At 33.7% G+C, this 17,342-nt stretch overlaps 1 protein-coding gene across 1 annotated transcript in view; it reads right to left on the reverse strand.

Annotated features, from left to right (window-relative positions):
- Window positions 1-17,342, reverse strand: part of LOC150103724 (phosphatidylinositol polyphosphate 5-phosphatase type IV-like) — a 225,112-nt gene that overhangs the window by 134,832 nt on the left and 72,938 nt on the right. Inside the window, 1 exon segment of the mRNA XM_090396512.1 lies at window positions 6,162-6,286. Coding sequence (XP_090252638.1) covers window positions 6,162-6,286 — 125 coding nt within the window.

Below are 17,342 nucleotides of genomic sequence, written 5' to 3' on the forward strand. Positions count from 1 at the left end.
ATGTCAAGAGAACATGTCACGACAAAATTGGTGGTACAGAAATAAGTCGTAATTGTAGACTGACTGGATTTATTCAGTATTCTTCTTTGAATGTCCAGTTCTCTAATTATCCGATTACGGCAATAATTTCTTTTTATTACTATGGCTGGTTTTGCTTTCAGCCAACTATAAGATTCACTTATATAAAAAAATATCTACTCAACTCCTATCCTTAGGAATCTTTTAATTACTTCTACTTCTTTAGTTTAATTCCTTGCTACCTTATAGTTCCAAAGTTCCGTTCCGACTCCCTACTTACTACTATGTATCTATTTTCTCTTCTCCTCTACAAACGCTCCCTTCACACGCGCTCGTTTATTTCCACGTGTCTCTATGACAACCGATAGACGTAAACATTCTCGCGAATGTTACATTAGGTTATATAACTACATTCAGTTATTACATAACGTTAACTTTCATGAAAAGAATAAATAGAATATTTGCATTCCAATAAATGCGTAGTTAAATTACAAATATAAGTTCTTACAATATTGACAAAATAATAAATAAAACAGCTTAATAATAATTAATACAGAATCTATTTACCATTAACACATTTCTTTGATTAAATAATTAAATAATTGATATAATAAAGGTAGTTATATGATATCAAATTACATTTACGTTATTTACAATAAATAATATTTACAAATATAGTTCTTGTGACGGAAAATCATGTTGGATTCTGAATCAAACAACATTTATTCTATTTTCTACATAATTAGAATCCAACAGTACTATATGAAAAATTACATCGTTACTTTCCTATCTACAATTTTCCTCCAAATCAGTTTGTTACCTGTCAAGATTCCAACATTATCAGATCTTATATTTCTATCATCTAAAGCACTTCGTACTGTATCAATTCACCTATATTTTGGTCTACCTCTGGGCCTTTTTCCTGCCAACATGGCAGAGAAAACGTGTTTTGCTAATCTTTCCTCGCCCATTCTGTTTAAGTGACCATACCACCTGAGATTAGCTCTGCTAACGAATTCCTGGATGCTGACAATGTCAAGTTCTTTCCTAATATCCCCGTTTTTAATATGATACTGCCATTGATAGCATCTGTTCATGCCTTTAATCTTTCTCAGGACTCTCATAACTGCGGTCTCTAGTCTTTGGTCAAGTGTTTTACTTCTGACCCAGCTCTGAGATCCACAAGTTAAATTTGGTTTGAATATTGTCTTGTATATACAGCTAATTTAGTGTTTTGGCTAATTTATTTCTTATTCCATATAAATTTATTCAGTTGACTTCCTACCATACCGGATTTGTTGATTCTGTTGTCTATTTCCATATTTAATTTACCATCTTCACTAAAAATTGTGCCTAAGTAGCTGAAATGTTTTACTTGTTCTATAGATTCTCCATTCACAATGCAGTTGATATTTTCAATGTTTCTGCCTATTTTTATTGCCTTAAGCTTGTTATTACTGACATTCATACCATATCTATTACAACAGTTATTCAATTTAGTCAGGGAATCTTGCAGCCTTGTAGCAGATTTTTTACATTTTGGACATTAACAAAAATTAACATTAAAAAATTGGACATTAACATCTCCAATTTTGATATCAGGTTTAATAGCACTTTCCTTCATAATGAAATCCATATAGATAATGAATAACAAAGAAAATGTACATCCTTGTCTGACACCAGATTTAACATTAAACCATCTTCCTGTACCTCCTTTAATTCTAACTGCTGACTAACAAATCCTATAAAGACTTCAAATGATTGCTTGATATAATGCCCCACTGACACCATACAACTGTAGCATACCAAGAATAGCCATACTTGGCACCTTGTCATATGCCTTTTCCAGATCTACAAAACTTAAGCTTGATCTCCACATTCCCATGATTTCTCAACTATCTGTCGTAAAATGAAAATCTGATCCTGACAGCCTCTATTTGGCCTGAATCCAGCTTGTTCTTCACCAAGCTGAACTATGCAGTGCAGCTACTGTAAGACTTTTATGCCTCCATATTTGAGCATTTCTGGTGATGAACAGCAGGAGTAGAATATCATCTACTCCTGCATAAGGAAGAATGATCATGAAGTATAATTTTAGGGAATGTGGTAGCAAGTGTTTAATTTAGTAAGGTATATATTGTGGGGACCTATTAGCTCTTTTGATGAGAAGGAAGAACTGGATGCAAGAGTAGTGGTGGATCTGTTAGAAATATTAAAGCTGGTACAAGATCTTGACTCAAATATAGCAATTGGATGGGTTTTATAACAGAGTGAAAGCAAAGTTGCATAAGGAGATAGGATATATCATGATGCTTCTGAATTTTGCCTGAGCATGTAACAGGATTCCACAAAAGAGGTTGTGTACACACTCAAAGAGATGGTATGCAAAATATAATCATGGCATAGATCGGTGAGTAGTTGACCAGGGTGTACCACAGGGTTCTGTACTGTTGTTTAGTTTGTATATTAATGATATTGGAAAGTGTTTTGAATTCAATATCCAGCTATTTGCTGATGATAATGCTAGAGAGGGGGGGGGAGAGAGAGAGAGAGGGATAATGAACATAGCTGATACAAAATCGTTACAGACTGACTTCAACAGACTGCTAAATATGGGCAAATGACAATGAATATTGGTTCATGTTTCTTAGTGTAAGGCTATGTATTTTGGATGGTGAATATTATAGACAGAGTATTATATTAATCGAATATGTTGAAAGTAGTCAATGAAGCTAGAAACGGGGGGGGGGATTCTGCAAATTGAGTTAATGTTTTGGGGCTACGTTGCTAATGTGGTTTAGTCATCTTATCATGCTTATAAATGAAGCTGAACACATCTGGACCATGTATTTATATGATTGTCTGGATTTGAAGGAAATGTGAAGATATCAAATGATCCAGCAGCAAGTAACCAAAATAGTAACTGGATTATAGAACTGCACATACAGTATGAAGACAGACTGAAGGAATGTGTTCTTCGAAGTTTAAGACAGGAGATGATAGAAACACATAAGTCAGTAAGAGGACCTTGAATGGGTATGTACTCATGGTCATCCATGGAAGGCTGGATATGGATGTTTTTAAGAAAGAATATACGAGGTTCAGATTCTTCTCATAGAGTGCAGTGAGTGACTAGAATGGATTACTATTAGATGTTGTGATGGAGATCTGCTTAGCAAACCTCACTGCACTCTATGAGAATGTCAGATATGATTAAAGCTCTGGAAATGTCAAGAGTGAGAGCACATTTGTTCAAAAAAATTTAGCTACTTTTACACATAAATTAGTTTGCTTATATTTTTCTTCATATTTTCTAAGGACACATCTGATATTTCTCCATTAATTTTCAATATGATTCATTTTTTTTCTAGGCCTACTTCAACTTCTTGAGTCCATCACATACTTTTGATTTTGTTTTTTCTTGCAGACAATTTCACAACATACTTCTATGAGTGAATCAATCAGTTTTCTTCAGATTTGGACAGTGATTTTGTAAGATTTAGCTCTTGTTTGAGACTGCAATTCACCTATGAAAGCTGCTCAACTCTGATTCTGTTATAAGATTACTGTAAATATTTTTCTTTTCAACATAACACTTATTTTTATCATGCTGAAAAATAAATGGTGATTAGTTTCCATTTCAAATCCTCAGACACTGTTGTATCCTGAAATGTGTGAAATTATAACTACCAACAATAATGTAGTGATGTTTCTTATTTCTTGACTGTTTGCCAAGTGAAATTATGTGCATCTTTATGTTGAAACATAATATTAGTAATGATTATTCATACTCTAAACAGAAATCCAGTAGATATTTATTATTATTATTAATTAGCTTTATTTAAACTGAACAGAAATCCAGTTTTATAACTATCATTATTATTTTAGCTTTGCTCTTTTCTCCGAAAGATATTTTATTATTAAGCATTTGCTTCCCAAGTTTTATTTTCACTTTTTCCACACCACCTTTCAGAGCAATGTGTGAAACCTCTCTGTTTATGCAGTAAACAAACTTAATACAGTTTGTTTACTGTATATAGATAAGATAGGAGACATCAATGTAAGTGAGTAATGTACTCTATAAAATAAATCATAGCTAACCTGTTCTTCATGAAAATATCTTGAAAAATACCGAGTATGTCGGTGTATAGGACGACAGTGTATAAGATGGGGCCTAAATTTTAGGCTATTTTTAGGTTTTAAGCTTATGTTGGTTGTATAAGAAAATCCCCCAATTTCTACTTGTATTAATGCAATGCTAGGTATTGTTGTTATATCAGTTATTTTTATATCTATGCATATCCGTTATTTTTTTGCATAGCATAGATTTAGTATTTACACGAATTACTCTAATTAAAAGTGATTAGCCCCAACTTTAATTAATTATTAATTTTGCATTTTTTTTCTATTTTAGGATTATTAAAATTGTTATAATTTAAAATCATGGAACCAGTAACAAAACAAAGAAAGTATGAAGCTCAATTTAAAATAAGAGTAATTGAAATGGTAAAGCAAACTAATAACTGTGCTGCTGCAAGAAAGTTTGACATAACCAAGAAGATGGTAAGAGAATGGAGGAAGAAAGAAGATATTTAAAAAAAATTGCCAAAGAAAAAATGTGCAATGAGAACGGGGGTCACCTGATGGTCCCAACTGGAAAATCATGTTGCAGAATGGGTATTCGAACAAAGGCAGAATGGTTATCTTGTAACAAGAAATATGATTAGAGCACATGCACTAAAATGGTCAAGATTGAATCTGGATGAAAGTAGAGAATTTCAAGCTACTTCAGGATGGTGTAATCATTTTATGAACAGACAAAATCTGTTAAAAAAAAAAAAAAAAAAAACGAAAATTGCTCAAAAACTACCAGCAGATCTTGACCACAAACTTACAGTTTCCATAAATTTATTATTCAGTTGATACAAGAACATAAATTTCTATTGCCAAATATTGGAAATATGGATGAAACTCCTATGAGCTTTGATATGATAAGCAATAAAACAGTGGCGTCTAAAGGTAGTAAGAGTGTGCTAGTTCGAAGTACAGGTCATGAAAAAACAAGGTTTATGGTTGTGTTGTCATGTTTGGCTGACAGAACCAAGTTAAAACCAAATGGTTATCTTCAAATGCAAAATTAAACCCAAGATAAAATTTCCTTCAGGTGTTTTTGTAACATTTTCACGAAAAAGGATGGATGGACGAAAATTGCGTGAAATTATAGATAAATAATGTGTGGAATTATTTATACATGACCAGGAGGTATAATGAAGAAATTCAGTTTATTAGTATGGGATATATTTCATAGTCATTTAACTGAGAATACTAAAGGTCTTCTAGAAAAAAATAACACAAAAATTGCTGTTATACCAGGTGGTTTAACTTCTATATATTGCTACCACTAGACATCTGCTTGAACAAACCATTTAAAGATCACATGCGAGAATGTTGACTGGCAAAAAGTCATTTACAAATGGTGGATCTATGTGCGCTGCATCACTTGATACATTGTGAAATTTTGTGATCAAAGCATGGAATAAAGTAAAAGTAGAGACTGTAATAAAATCATTTAAAAAGTGTGGTATCTCTAATCTTATGGATGGAATGGAAGATGATCTGTTGTGAAAACGAAAACGAAAACGAAAACGAAAATGAAAACGAAATTAATTCACCAGATTCGAATGGGATCCATATGACGATCATTTAAAAATGAATCTAAAGAATTATTTTTCAACAGATGATGAAGAAAATGAAAACTGAGGTTAATAATTATTATTTGTTTTTTAAAACTTACATGTATTTTAAATAAATTTATGTAACAAAAAAAATTAATCTGATTTGTTTATAAACATTGCCCATTTTCTTATATAACGATGTATTGTAACTACCTAAACGGTCATCCAAGATTTTAAGCTTCCCTTTTTATACTCGCCGTATAAGATGATCCATGATTTCGAGGGGTTTTCTGTAGTACTGGAGAGTCGTCTTATACGCCGACATATATGGTATATGCCACAAGTGGATCATAATAGGATTCTGCATTATGCTTTAGTAATTTTGAATTAAGCTAATATTTCAGCACTCATATATATATATATATATGGGGGGGGTATATATATATATATATATATATATATATTTACCTGAACAAAACCAAATAAGGTCTCTTCTCATAAAAATTGCCAAATGTAAAACTCCTAAAGAAGCAGAATGGAATAAAACATGAGAGGGTCCCAATGTTGTCTGCATACGGACTTCCCATTCTCGCCTAGGAAAAAGTATAAAAATGTATATACAGAATATACACACATAATTAATTAATTATTATTATCTGAGACCTCCAGAGAGTCAAGGACTCATCGAGGTATGCTATACATCACCCAAACCAGCTGTCATACCTTAAGCTCATTTGCATTAGATGCACTGACTGCTTCAACAGGCTAACTATTCCACTCACTCACTGCTCTGTGAAAGAAAAATCTAGCTCTTATCCCTTTCTTAACTGCCAATAAACTTAAGTTTCATGGATGCCCCTGCGTTCTCCCTCTCTCTCTCTCCACCTTCCATATTAAAAAAAAAAAAAAAAAAAAAAAAAAAAAATCATCAGATGATATCCTATAACAGTGTTTCCCAAACTTCTGGATGTCAGGGCCCCCTTTGGAAAAATTTAAATATTTCACGGCCCCCTCAAAAAAAAAAAATCGTAATATAGACATATATTATTATAATATTTATTGTATTTATATGCAATACAAAACATACACAGCGAATAGTGCAAAAATCAAATGCGAATATTACATTTTTAGCATCTTACATACACGTTTGACATGCCACGCATCTCATATTTTTATATAGATAGATATATTGTCATTGTACATTTGCAGTACAAGCACAACGTAAAACGATTAGTAATAAACAAAGCAAGAATTAAAAACATAAAAGAGGTTTAATAACAATTTAATATGATGGATGTGTTTCAATACTGCTACACCAATATCGGGTGAAATATTTGAAACTGCAATTCTTAGATTTCTGCTTTGAAATGAAACTTATATGGATAAGCATATATTTACTAATATTCATTAAGTGCTGAAATACGCAGGAAGCAAAATTTGTGAACCCGCACCAATGTGTGATTTTTTTCCATTAAAATATAAAAAATAACAAAAGAAATAATAAATAATAAAAATTAAATATGTTTCTTTTAAGATAAAAAAATCTACTTAATCTTAAAAGATTTTAAATTTGTTTTCATTATTTCATGCCCCCCCCCATCAACAAAACCTATGGCCCCCAAGGGGTCTGCGGCCCACAGTTTGGGAAGCGCTGTCCTATAACACACCCATTCTTTGTAACTTTTCTTTGCATCCTTTCCACAGCTTTATTCCGTTGGAACCCAGGAGACCAAATCTGCATGCAACAGTCCAGGTGTAGTGTTATCAAGGCATTATAAAGAGGAAAAATGACTTGCTTATTCTTACATGTCAAGGTCATCACAATTATCCTCTGAGTTGTACTTGCAATTTTTTTATGCGACCCTTGAACTTCAAATTCCTATCTACCATCACACTAAGATACCTAACGTCATCAATTGCTTGTGGTATAATCCCATTAATATACCACTGTAAATCTCATCACACCAAAGTGCATAACTTTACACTTACATGTAAAGTAATGCCAAATTTCCACCCTATTCATATCATTCTGTAAGTGCTGCATGTCAGTAACATCCGTGATTGCCCTGTCTATCTTTGCATTATCAGAAAACAATTCAACATGGCCAGCTAGATTCTCCCTAATATGTCATAAACATATATATTGAGAATGTATATATATGCATAATGATATATATATATATTGAGAATGTACAGATGTATAGATTATATATCAGAAATGTCTGTCCACACACACACACACACACACACACACACACACACACACACACACACACACACACACACACACACACACACACACTCCCTCTCTCTCTCTCTCTCTCTTAGAGATGCATTCCAATGGAAGAATATACAATAATGCATCATACATTTCTGAGATGATTATACAGGAGTTCAACAAAAAGTGCTAATATTTGGCATGAAAATTTTTACTGAAATAATTAAGATAAAGTAATAAATTTTAACTCAAACTTCCCATATGAATTCTGACATTTCTAAAGTAATTATAGCTACAACTTCTCTCAGTGTGAATTCTGACACTCTTGTGGTTACACTATGTGCACATGTATCTTCTATATAAGCTCACAGAAAAACAATTTAAGGACTGGGAGTTATGAGATTGCAAAGAATGTGGTCTCTTCTATGCACTCACCTATTCAGGAAGTGGACATCTCACTCAATTTTTTTAAAATGCAAGGGTGTTCCAATTTAGCTGAAAAACCATCAGGACAACCTTCAAGCGGAGGAAGAGCACAATATCCTACATATCCAAAACAAAGCAAAGCCATAATACTTTTACAGTTTTTGTCTGCAAAGAAAAATGGGTTCATCAGAACATTTCTCTTTCAGGGTCTAGGTAATAAACTAGAAACCAAAATTTACAGTTGTGCCTGATTACATTTCTGAAATGTTAAAAGATTCATCTGAAAACATGACTCCCCATATTGAGAATACAGTTCTGCATTCAATTTCTTCCAAAATTCAATTTTTCAGAAATAACTGTAGTGAATTCAAAATGGATTTGTCTGTCAGTTTGGGAAATATCATGAAGCAAGTGCAACTTATTGGGCTTGTACTACACAATGCATTTTTGAAAACCACCATATGAAACTGTAGACCAACAAATGGAATCACTAATTCACTCTCCAATCAAGAAGCTATGTTAGAATTACACTGAGAGGCATGAATATGTATTTAGGTGATAGATGAATACGTTTCCCAGTATGAGACCACCACTCTGCTTACTGGAGGGCTGAAGTGGCTTGAAAAAGTTCAACCAAAACCAATAAAAAAAGTCAGATTAATCAGGAGATTAGTGTTTCTCACACTATTCAATTAATGGCATTACACTGGATGTGATTAAACAAAGTTTATCTTAATCCTTCTAGTGTTGTATTTCATTAAATCAATATCATGTCTAATAACCAACACTTAACTAAACTGAGTATAATTATAACCAAAATTTAATTCAACAAAGTCAAAATGCTTTTTTTTAATATTAATCCTACACATGCATGGTCAAACAACTTATAATAAAGGCGTGTGTGTGTGTGTGTGTGTGTGTGTGTGTGTGTGTGTGTGTGTGTGTGTGTGTGTGTGTGTGTGTGTGTGTGTGTGTGTGGATAAGAGGTTAAAGAGAATATAAGAATTTGCTGATGCATTTCTTGAAAAGCTGGAGGTTATAGTCATTCAGAATGACTGAATAAAGAAGAGAGGCTCTTCCAAATAACAGCCTTTCACATTTTTTCTTAGTCTCTTCTCAGATATACTTACATAAATCTTACTGGGAACATTCCATGTGGAAATTCCTCTGTAATTCTCACATTCATTTTTATTTTCTTTTTTAAAGATGGGTACTCTGAGATATCTCCTCCACTCATTCCCCAAACCAAAATATAACACCTTCAGAAAAGAGAGCACTCTCCAACTTGAAGAAGAACAAACAAATCATCATTTTAAAGGCAGACAAAGGAAACTATGGTTATCCTTAACACAAAGACTACACAGCTAAGATCAGAGAGTTACTCTCGGATACATCAACTTATTGGATATTAGATTCAGACCCTGTATGAAAAAACCATGGGGCCACAAACAATTTATTACTTAATATGAACAGTTGGTCTACAGATCTACAACAGAGATTGAAGTCGTTGCACCCAGTGACATTGCAATTATACTGTTCTCCTAAAGTGCACAAAAGTGGAGTCCTATGCCCATAGTGGATGGAAGAAATTCTCCAACCTACCTATTGTCTAAACACCTTGCTTGTCTCCTAAAGGATCATATTTGAAACTCTGATAGTTACATAAAGAATTCAAAGCACTTCATTGCTAAATTGAAAAACATCTCTATTTTTGAAACAGATATTCTTGCCAGCATGAATGGTATCTTTATTCACCAACATCCCAGTAGAAGAAGTTATCAACATTTTACACAATCTGTATCCTCAAGATACTGCTAACCTCTTCAGTCATTGCCTCAAATCTAACTTCTTTAAACAGAATGGCACTATATATGAACAAGTAACTGGCTTGGCTACGGGCAGTCCCCCTATCTCCTCCGTGCCTAGATCTATTCATAGAGAAACTAGAAAATGACATCCTTTCCGAATTAGACCCTAAGCCATTAGTATGGTGGAGGTATGTTGATGTTTTATAATTTGGAGAAACACTAAAACAGCGCTTTTTTGACTTTTTAACAAAGATAAATTCCTTCCATCAGAAAATCAAATTCACCTTGGAACTTTGAGAAGGATAGACAACTACCATTTTTAGATACCCTAATCAAAAAAACAAGCAGATGGGCACATCAAACTTAAAGTCTACTGTAAACTAACCCATACTGGAACTTATCTTCACTTCTCGTCTACTCACTATATTTCTCAAAAACTTAGCATCATACACATGCTCAAAAATAGAGCCACCAGCATCATATCAGAAGAAAAAGACCTCCAGGACGAATTAACTCATATATCACAGACTCTGAAAGACAACGGCTATCCAAGAAATTTAATTAAAAAGATACTTCATAGCAACCCAGACAACAACAACAATTGGCCAAGACTCAATATAAATCCTTAATTGCCATCCCTTATGGGAACAGTGTCAAAAAAGATTGCAACACTCTTCAAACCTTTTGAATTTAGAGTAACTTTCAAACCGATCAAGACGATCCGAAACATATTAAGGTCACCAAAAGACAGCAATGCCTTCTTCAAATATGCTGGAGTATACAAAGTCTCTTGCTCTTGTGGGTTAAACTACATAGGTCAGACATCAAGAAGTCTTGAAATAAGAAAAAAGAAACACATTGGGGATGTTAAAACAACAGAATAGATAGTTCTGGATTAGCCATGCACTTCTTCAACACAAGCCACACCATTGAATGGGACAAAAGTTCCATGCCCTAACTAGAAGAAGATTTCTGGTGTTGCAATTTCAAAGAAGCCACAGTGGTTCTCCATTCTGAAAGCAGCCTAAACAGAAATCAAGGAATGATCTTGCCTGACATATGAAAAACCCTAATAAGATCGCTAAGCTTGCCAGAATTTAATTTCGCTGCAAACTATAGAGCGTGCACACACAACAATTACTAATGAAACACACACTCCATGCATATGATGTTACATATCTTTTTAATTTATGTTATATTTTATATGTTTGTTCTATGTACTAGCAACTTTGAGTTGTCTTTACTGTTTGTATGCCCTGAAGAAGCCAAACAGCCCAGTTGGTGAAACGTTGGCATAATTTATCATTAAATTCATTGGTCCATAAAAAAATCCAGTGTAATCTTATTCTAAAATTAAGTTAGTGACCAAAATAATCTACTCACAATATACTCAATATTACTATACAGTCAACCCTGCTACAACGCGGTACTCTTATAACACGGTTTCCATATAACGCGGAGCCAAAATTGCGACAGCCCTCCTATAATGCAGTACTCTTATAACGTGGTTTCCGTTCAACAACATTCCATCAACTTAATTGGTTTAAGAAGATTCTCTATAGCATGAATTTATCTATGTGTTAAATTTTTACAGTTGAAATTAACAGGGAATTCCTTTCTTTTTGGTGAAGATACATCACCATTTTCCAATTTCAGTTATCAGGGAATTCCCCTATAAGCGAAGAAACGATGCAAGATTGTTCACAGTGCTCTGTTTTAATACTTAAAATAGACCGTATGATTGGCTGTTGCGTATTTGCGCAAATTTTTTTATCCAATAGCACTGCCGAACTTTCGCTGTTGCAACCACCCACTTTGTCATCAATTTTAAGTGCAACTTAGTAGGAAACTGTCTGTAAATCCGTGCAGACGTACATATCACGATTAGTGTTCGATAAAGTGCCTTTTGCTCGCTTAATTTGTGTTATCGTAATTGGACAACATTACACAATACTGTAGGTAATATTTTTTATTTGTTGTAATATAATAATAATAAAATAATTGTTAACCACAGGTTTGCATAATGTCAGACACAAAAGAAACAAGAAAACAGTTAAAAAGAAAGTTTATATCTCTTGAGGACAAAATCCAAATTTTAAATCGTTTAAAGGGTGGAGAAAAAATATAGTCTGTTGCAAAATCGATAAATTTGAATGAATCTACAATTCAAACTGTAAAGAAAAATGCGGAAAAGTTAAGGAAAACTATGGCAGATGGCTGTCCGTTAGGTGTGAAACGTGTCACCTGCGTGTGAAACATTAATATGGTTAAAATGGAACGAGCATTGATGATCTGGTTGGAAGACTGTATTGTACCTCAAATGCATTGGTAGACGAAAATATGAAAAACGAATGGGTGCCAAATCTCAATTTATATGATGTGAAAAAAGGGCTCAATTTGGCTAAAGAATTAGAACTTTTTCACGCAAACTGATCATTCAATGGTGCACAGCGCAAAGTTTAAAAGAGAATTAAGAAACTGCTTAGCTCCGTATAGAGAGGTTTTAGTACAGTTATAAAAAAAAGCTACGATTGAAAATCAACATGAAGATTTGCCAAGTGAGGAAGACATTTGGCCCATTAAAAGACGAAGAGTTAAGCCATTTAAAAGAATAACATGTAAGAAAGTTTTAAAGCGAATAAAAGTTGAGCAGCTCTCAGATGTGAACTGTAGACTAAAATACAGAAAGATTATTGAAAAGAAAATGAAAGAGTGTAAGAACAGGAATCAAACCTTGGAGATTCAGTTGCAAACTCTGAAGAAAACATTGATTGATTCTGCCAGAGAGGCATGTGGTGAGGTTGTGTGCAAGGATAAAAAAATCAGAACTCCCTGGTGGACACAGGAAGTTAAAGAGGCAGTGAAAGAAAAGAAGAAAGCGTATCAAAAGTTCCTGGCAAATAAGTCAGCTTGTGCTCTTGGAGAATATAGAGACAAATGTAAGAAAGCTAAACAGTGTGTAAAACTAGCTAAACAAAAGTCATGGGAGGACTTTGGCAAGAATATAGAAAATAAATATCAAGAAGGAGGGAAAATATTCTGGAGGTTGTTGAAGAAGCTTAGGAATGGAGGAAAGAGTGCTGTAAAAGGAGTTAGAGATGATAAAGGTTACATGAAAATGGGAGAAAAAGATATCCTTGAAGTATGGAGTAAATACTTTGAAAAACTGCTAAATGAAACAAGCGGTGATGACAGCACAGTGATAAAAAACACTGACCAGGCATGCAGTCAGGAATACATATCCATACTTGAAGTAGAAAAAGCCATCAAAGGCTTGAAATGTGGAAAGGCAGCAGGAGTAGATGATATTCGACCAGAAATGCTGAAGTATGGTGGTAAGAAAGTCTTACAGTGGCTGCATTGCATAGTTCAGAAAGCCTGGACAGAGTAACGAATTCCCAATGATTGGAGTAGAGCTCTCATAGTACCCATATATAAAAAGGGAAATAAAACTGAATGTGAGAATTACAGAGGTATTTCCCTACTGAGTGTTCCTGGCAAGATCTATGCAAGTATACTTGAGAAACGGTTCAGAAGAATTGTGGAAGAAAAGCTAGGTGAAGAACAAGCTGGATTCAGGCCAAATAGAGGTTGTCAGGATCAGATCTTCACTTCACGACAAATAGTCGAGAAAGCATGGGAATATAACAAAGATCTGTATTTAAGTTTTGTCGATTTGGAAAAGGCATATGACAAGGTGCCAAGAGAGAAGCTATTCAATACTCTACAGTTATATGGTGTCAATGGGGCATTATATCAAGCAATACTTAGTCTTTATTTGAGTTGTAAGTCAGCAGTTAGAATTGAAGGAAGTACAGGAAGATGGTTTAATGTTAAATCTGGTGTGAGACAAGGATGTACATTATCCCCTCTGTTATTCATTATCTATATGGATCACATTATGAAGGAAAGTGGTATTAAACCTGATATCAAAATTGGAGATGTTAATGTCAGCTCTTTGCTTTATGCAGATGATGTTATACTTCTAAATAAATCCGCTACAAGTCTGCAAGATTCTCTGACTAAATTGAATAGCTGTTGTAATAGATATGGTATGAAGGTCAGCAATAAAAAGACAAAGACAATGAAAATAAGGCAGAATCGTTGAAAATGTCAACTGTGTTGTGAATGGAGAACCTGTGGAACAAGTAAAACATTTCAGCTACTCAGGCACGATTTTTACTGAAGATGGTAAATTGAATATAGAAATAGATAACAGAATCAGCAAAGCTGGTATGGTGGGAAGTCAATTGAATAAATTCATATGGAATAAGAAAGAAATTAGTCGGAACACTAAATTAGCTGTATACAAGACAGTGTTCAAACCAGTTTTAACTCATGGATCTGAGAGCTGGGTCAGAAGTAAAACACTTGATCAAAGACTAGAGACCGCAGATATGAGAGTCCTGAGAAAGATTAGAGGTGTGAACAGATGGCATCAATGGCAATATCATATTAAAAATGAGGATATTAGGAATGAACTTGACATTGTCAGCATCCAGGAATGCGTTAGCAGAGCTAATCTCAGGTGGTATGGTCACATAAATAGAACGGGCGAGGAAAGATTAGCAAAACAAGAGTTCTCTGCCAGGTTGGCAGGAAAACGACCCAGAGGAAGACCAAGATATAGGTGGATTGATACGGTACAAAGTGCCATAGAGGATAGAAATATAAGATTTGATAATATCGGAGTCTTGACAATAACAGGCTGATTTGGAGGAAAATTGTAGATAGGAAGTTAGTAATGATGTAATTTTTTCATGTAGTACTCTCATATCCTGTACACCCCTTGAGGGTACATAGCAGGAATTTGATGATGAGTTAGGCCACTCATATTTGAAAGCGAGGATGAGTGTTAAAAGCGTTCAATACACATGAAATTATGTTATGCAATTTTACATAATTTTCTTGGTTTTGTTGGAAAACAGTTTTTTAGTTTAGTTTAGTTTTAGTTTGATTTTTTTTATCATTTCCTTGTATGAACTCTTCGATTCAATAAAGATAATTTTATTGTACTTAACATATTATCTTGCCTTTTGTGTTTGTAAAATTTTTTCCACAACTGTATGCACCATAACTTGATGCTCTGAGAATGCAATTTTCATAAAACGCAGAACGAATCAAACTGATTAACAAGTGATTTTACTTACTTCGGAGTTTCACTCAACGCGGTTACCATATAACGCGGTACGAATCAATCTGATTCATACTAATTCTGAGTTTCTTATAGCGCGGTTTCCATATAACGCGGTATACGGTTTCCATATAATGCGGCACGAATTAACCTGGTTTGCACATTAAATCTGAGTTTCTTATAACACGGTTTCCATATAACGCGGTACGAATTAATCGCGTTATAGGAGGGTTGGCTGTACTGAGTATAGTTTATAAATATATAAATATACCAAAATACTTTAACTGTCAGATTTTAGGGAAAGACAACGTATACTATAATATTAATTAAAAACTTGTAATTAATGCTTCCCATATGTCGGTGATGTTACATTACCATCTTCAGGGATCACAAAATAAAAATATGTGCATGCAGCACTAACAATAAGCAAATATGGCTGAAGAAAACAACTGAAGTCAGTCCTAAAGTCATCCCCTAGTGGGATAAATTGGGTTGTCTTGGCTGTTGGGCTGATGTTCTTAGAATGCAAGTTTGCCATATTTGGGGCAGTCTCATGTATCCAAATTTGTTGAGGTTTGGGGAGTTTTTCAGAGCTGAGGCTGATTCCAGGAATAATCTCTCATATTTATACTTGCTGTGGTGTAGTAAAGTGGCAAAATATAGTTGCATATTTTGTATGCAACTATATTTTGTATAGTTGCATACAAAATATGCAACTTTACTACACCACTTTACTACACTTTTTTGGTGTAGTAAAGTGGTGTAGTAAAGTTGCATATTTTGTGATAGATGTCAAAAGCATGGTCAGCAAGTCCTGAGTGGCCGTATTGGTGGAATTATTGGTTTATTCAACCATATTTGCTTAGTGCTAGTGCCTGCATGCACATATCGTTATTTTGTGATCCCCTGAAGATGGTAATGTAATATTACCAAAATATAAGAAATGTTAATTAAAGTTTTTCATTAATATTCTAGCATATATTGTCTTTCCCTAAAATCTGACAGTTATGTATTACCAACGTATAAGTTTATCTACAAGAACCAAAATACTTTGTTTGCGGTTTAGAAACATGGACTTTTAAAAAGAAAGATGAAAGCAAAATAAAAGCTTCAGAGATGAGATTTTTGAGAACAATTAAAGGATGCACAAAATTGGACCATATAAGAAATGAAGACATCAGAAAAGAACTAGACATTTACGATGTAAATTAAAAGATCAAGGAATATAGAGAGAAATGGAAAGAACATCTCTTTAGGATGGAAAGATATCAGCTACCAAAAGAGGTGGATAGAGAGAGAGAGGAAAACCAGCAGCAAAATAGAAAGACCAGAGAAGATGAAACAGGTAAATGCCAAATCCTTGAAGAGAAGAAGAAGAAGACTTCGTTTGGATATGCTTGGATAAAAGATTAAGGCAAGAATAAAATTCTTATCAGTTATAATATACTTTGTAATGAAGCAAAAAATTATTTCTACAACTCTCTTTGACCTGTGATACTTTAATAATATGATGATAGAGCTTTGCTACTTGTATATGAAAAATATATGCCTTATATTAATATAACCTTAGTACCTACTTAGGTTAAATTAATGCAGAGGTCATATGATCATAGTTACTGTATCATGCTGACAGACTGCATCTAAATGGTTTTGGTGGGTGTTATATAAGTTTTAAAAGAGGTATACCGCGAGTAGACATATCGACACAAAATTAATAATGGAAAAAACTCACGTACAAAGATTATTTAATAGTATAATTTTCGCCTGTGTGTCACAGGCATCTTCAGCACATATTAAGCTCAAATTAAACAATAACTGACAATTCCAAAAAGTGTCACCTAAGTAGCTGGTGTAAGATAACTAAAAAGGTCAATACATTTCCTTTAAAAAAAATAAATAAATAAAAAAATAAAAATAAAAATAAAAAGTTAGGAAAGATTAGCTGATTTGTAAAGTACTATCTCCCATAAGTCTATCCCCTTTATAATACATACTCCCCTTTATGGGAGATAGTACTTTACAAATCAGCTAATCTTTCCTAACTTTTTATTGTATTGAATTTC

This window comes from Typopeltis vanoorti, chromosome 8 (genome assembly GCF_054136105.1).
Source record: "Typopeltis vanoorti isolate ZY-2024b chromosome 8, IOZ_Tvanoo_1.0, whole genome shotgun sequence".
Taxonomy (NCBI): domain Eukaryota; kingdom Metazoa; phylum Arthropoda; class Arachnida; order Uropygi; family Thelyphonidae; genus Typopeltis; species Typopeltis vanoorti.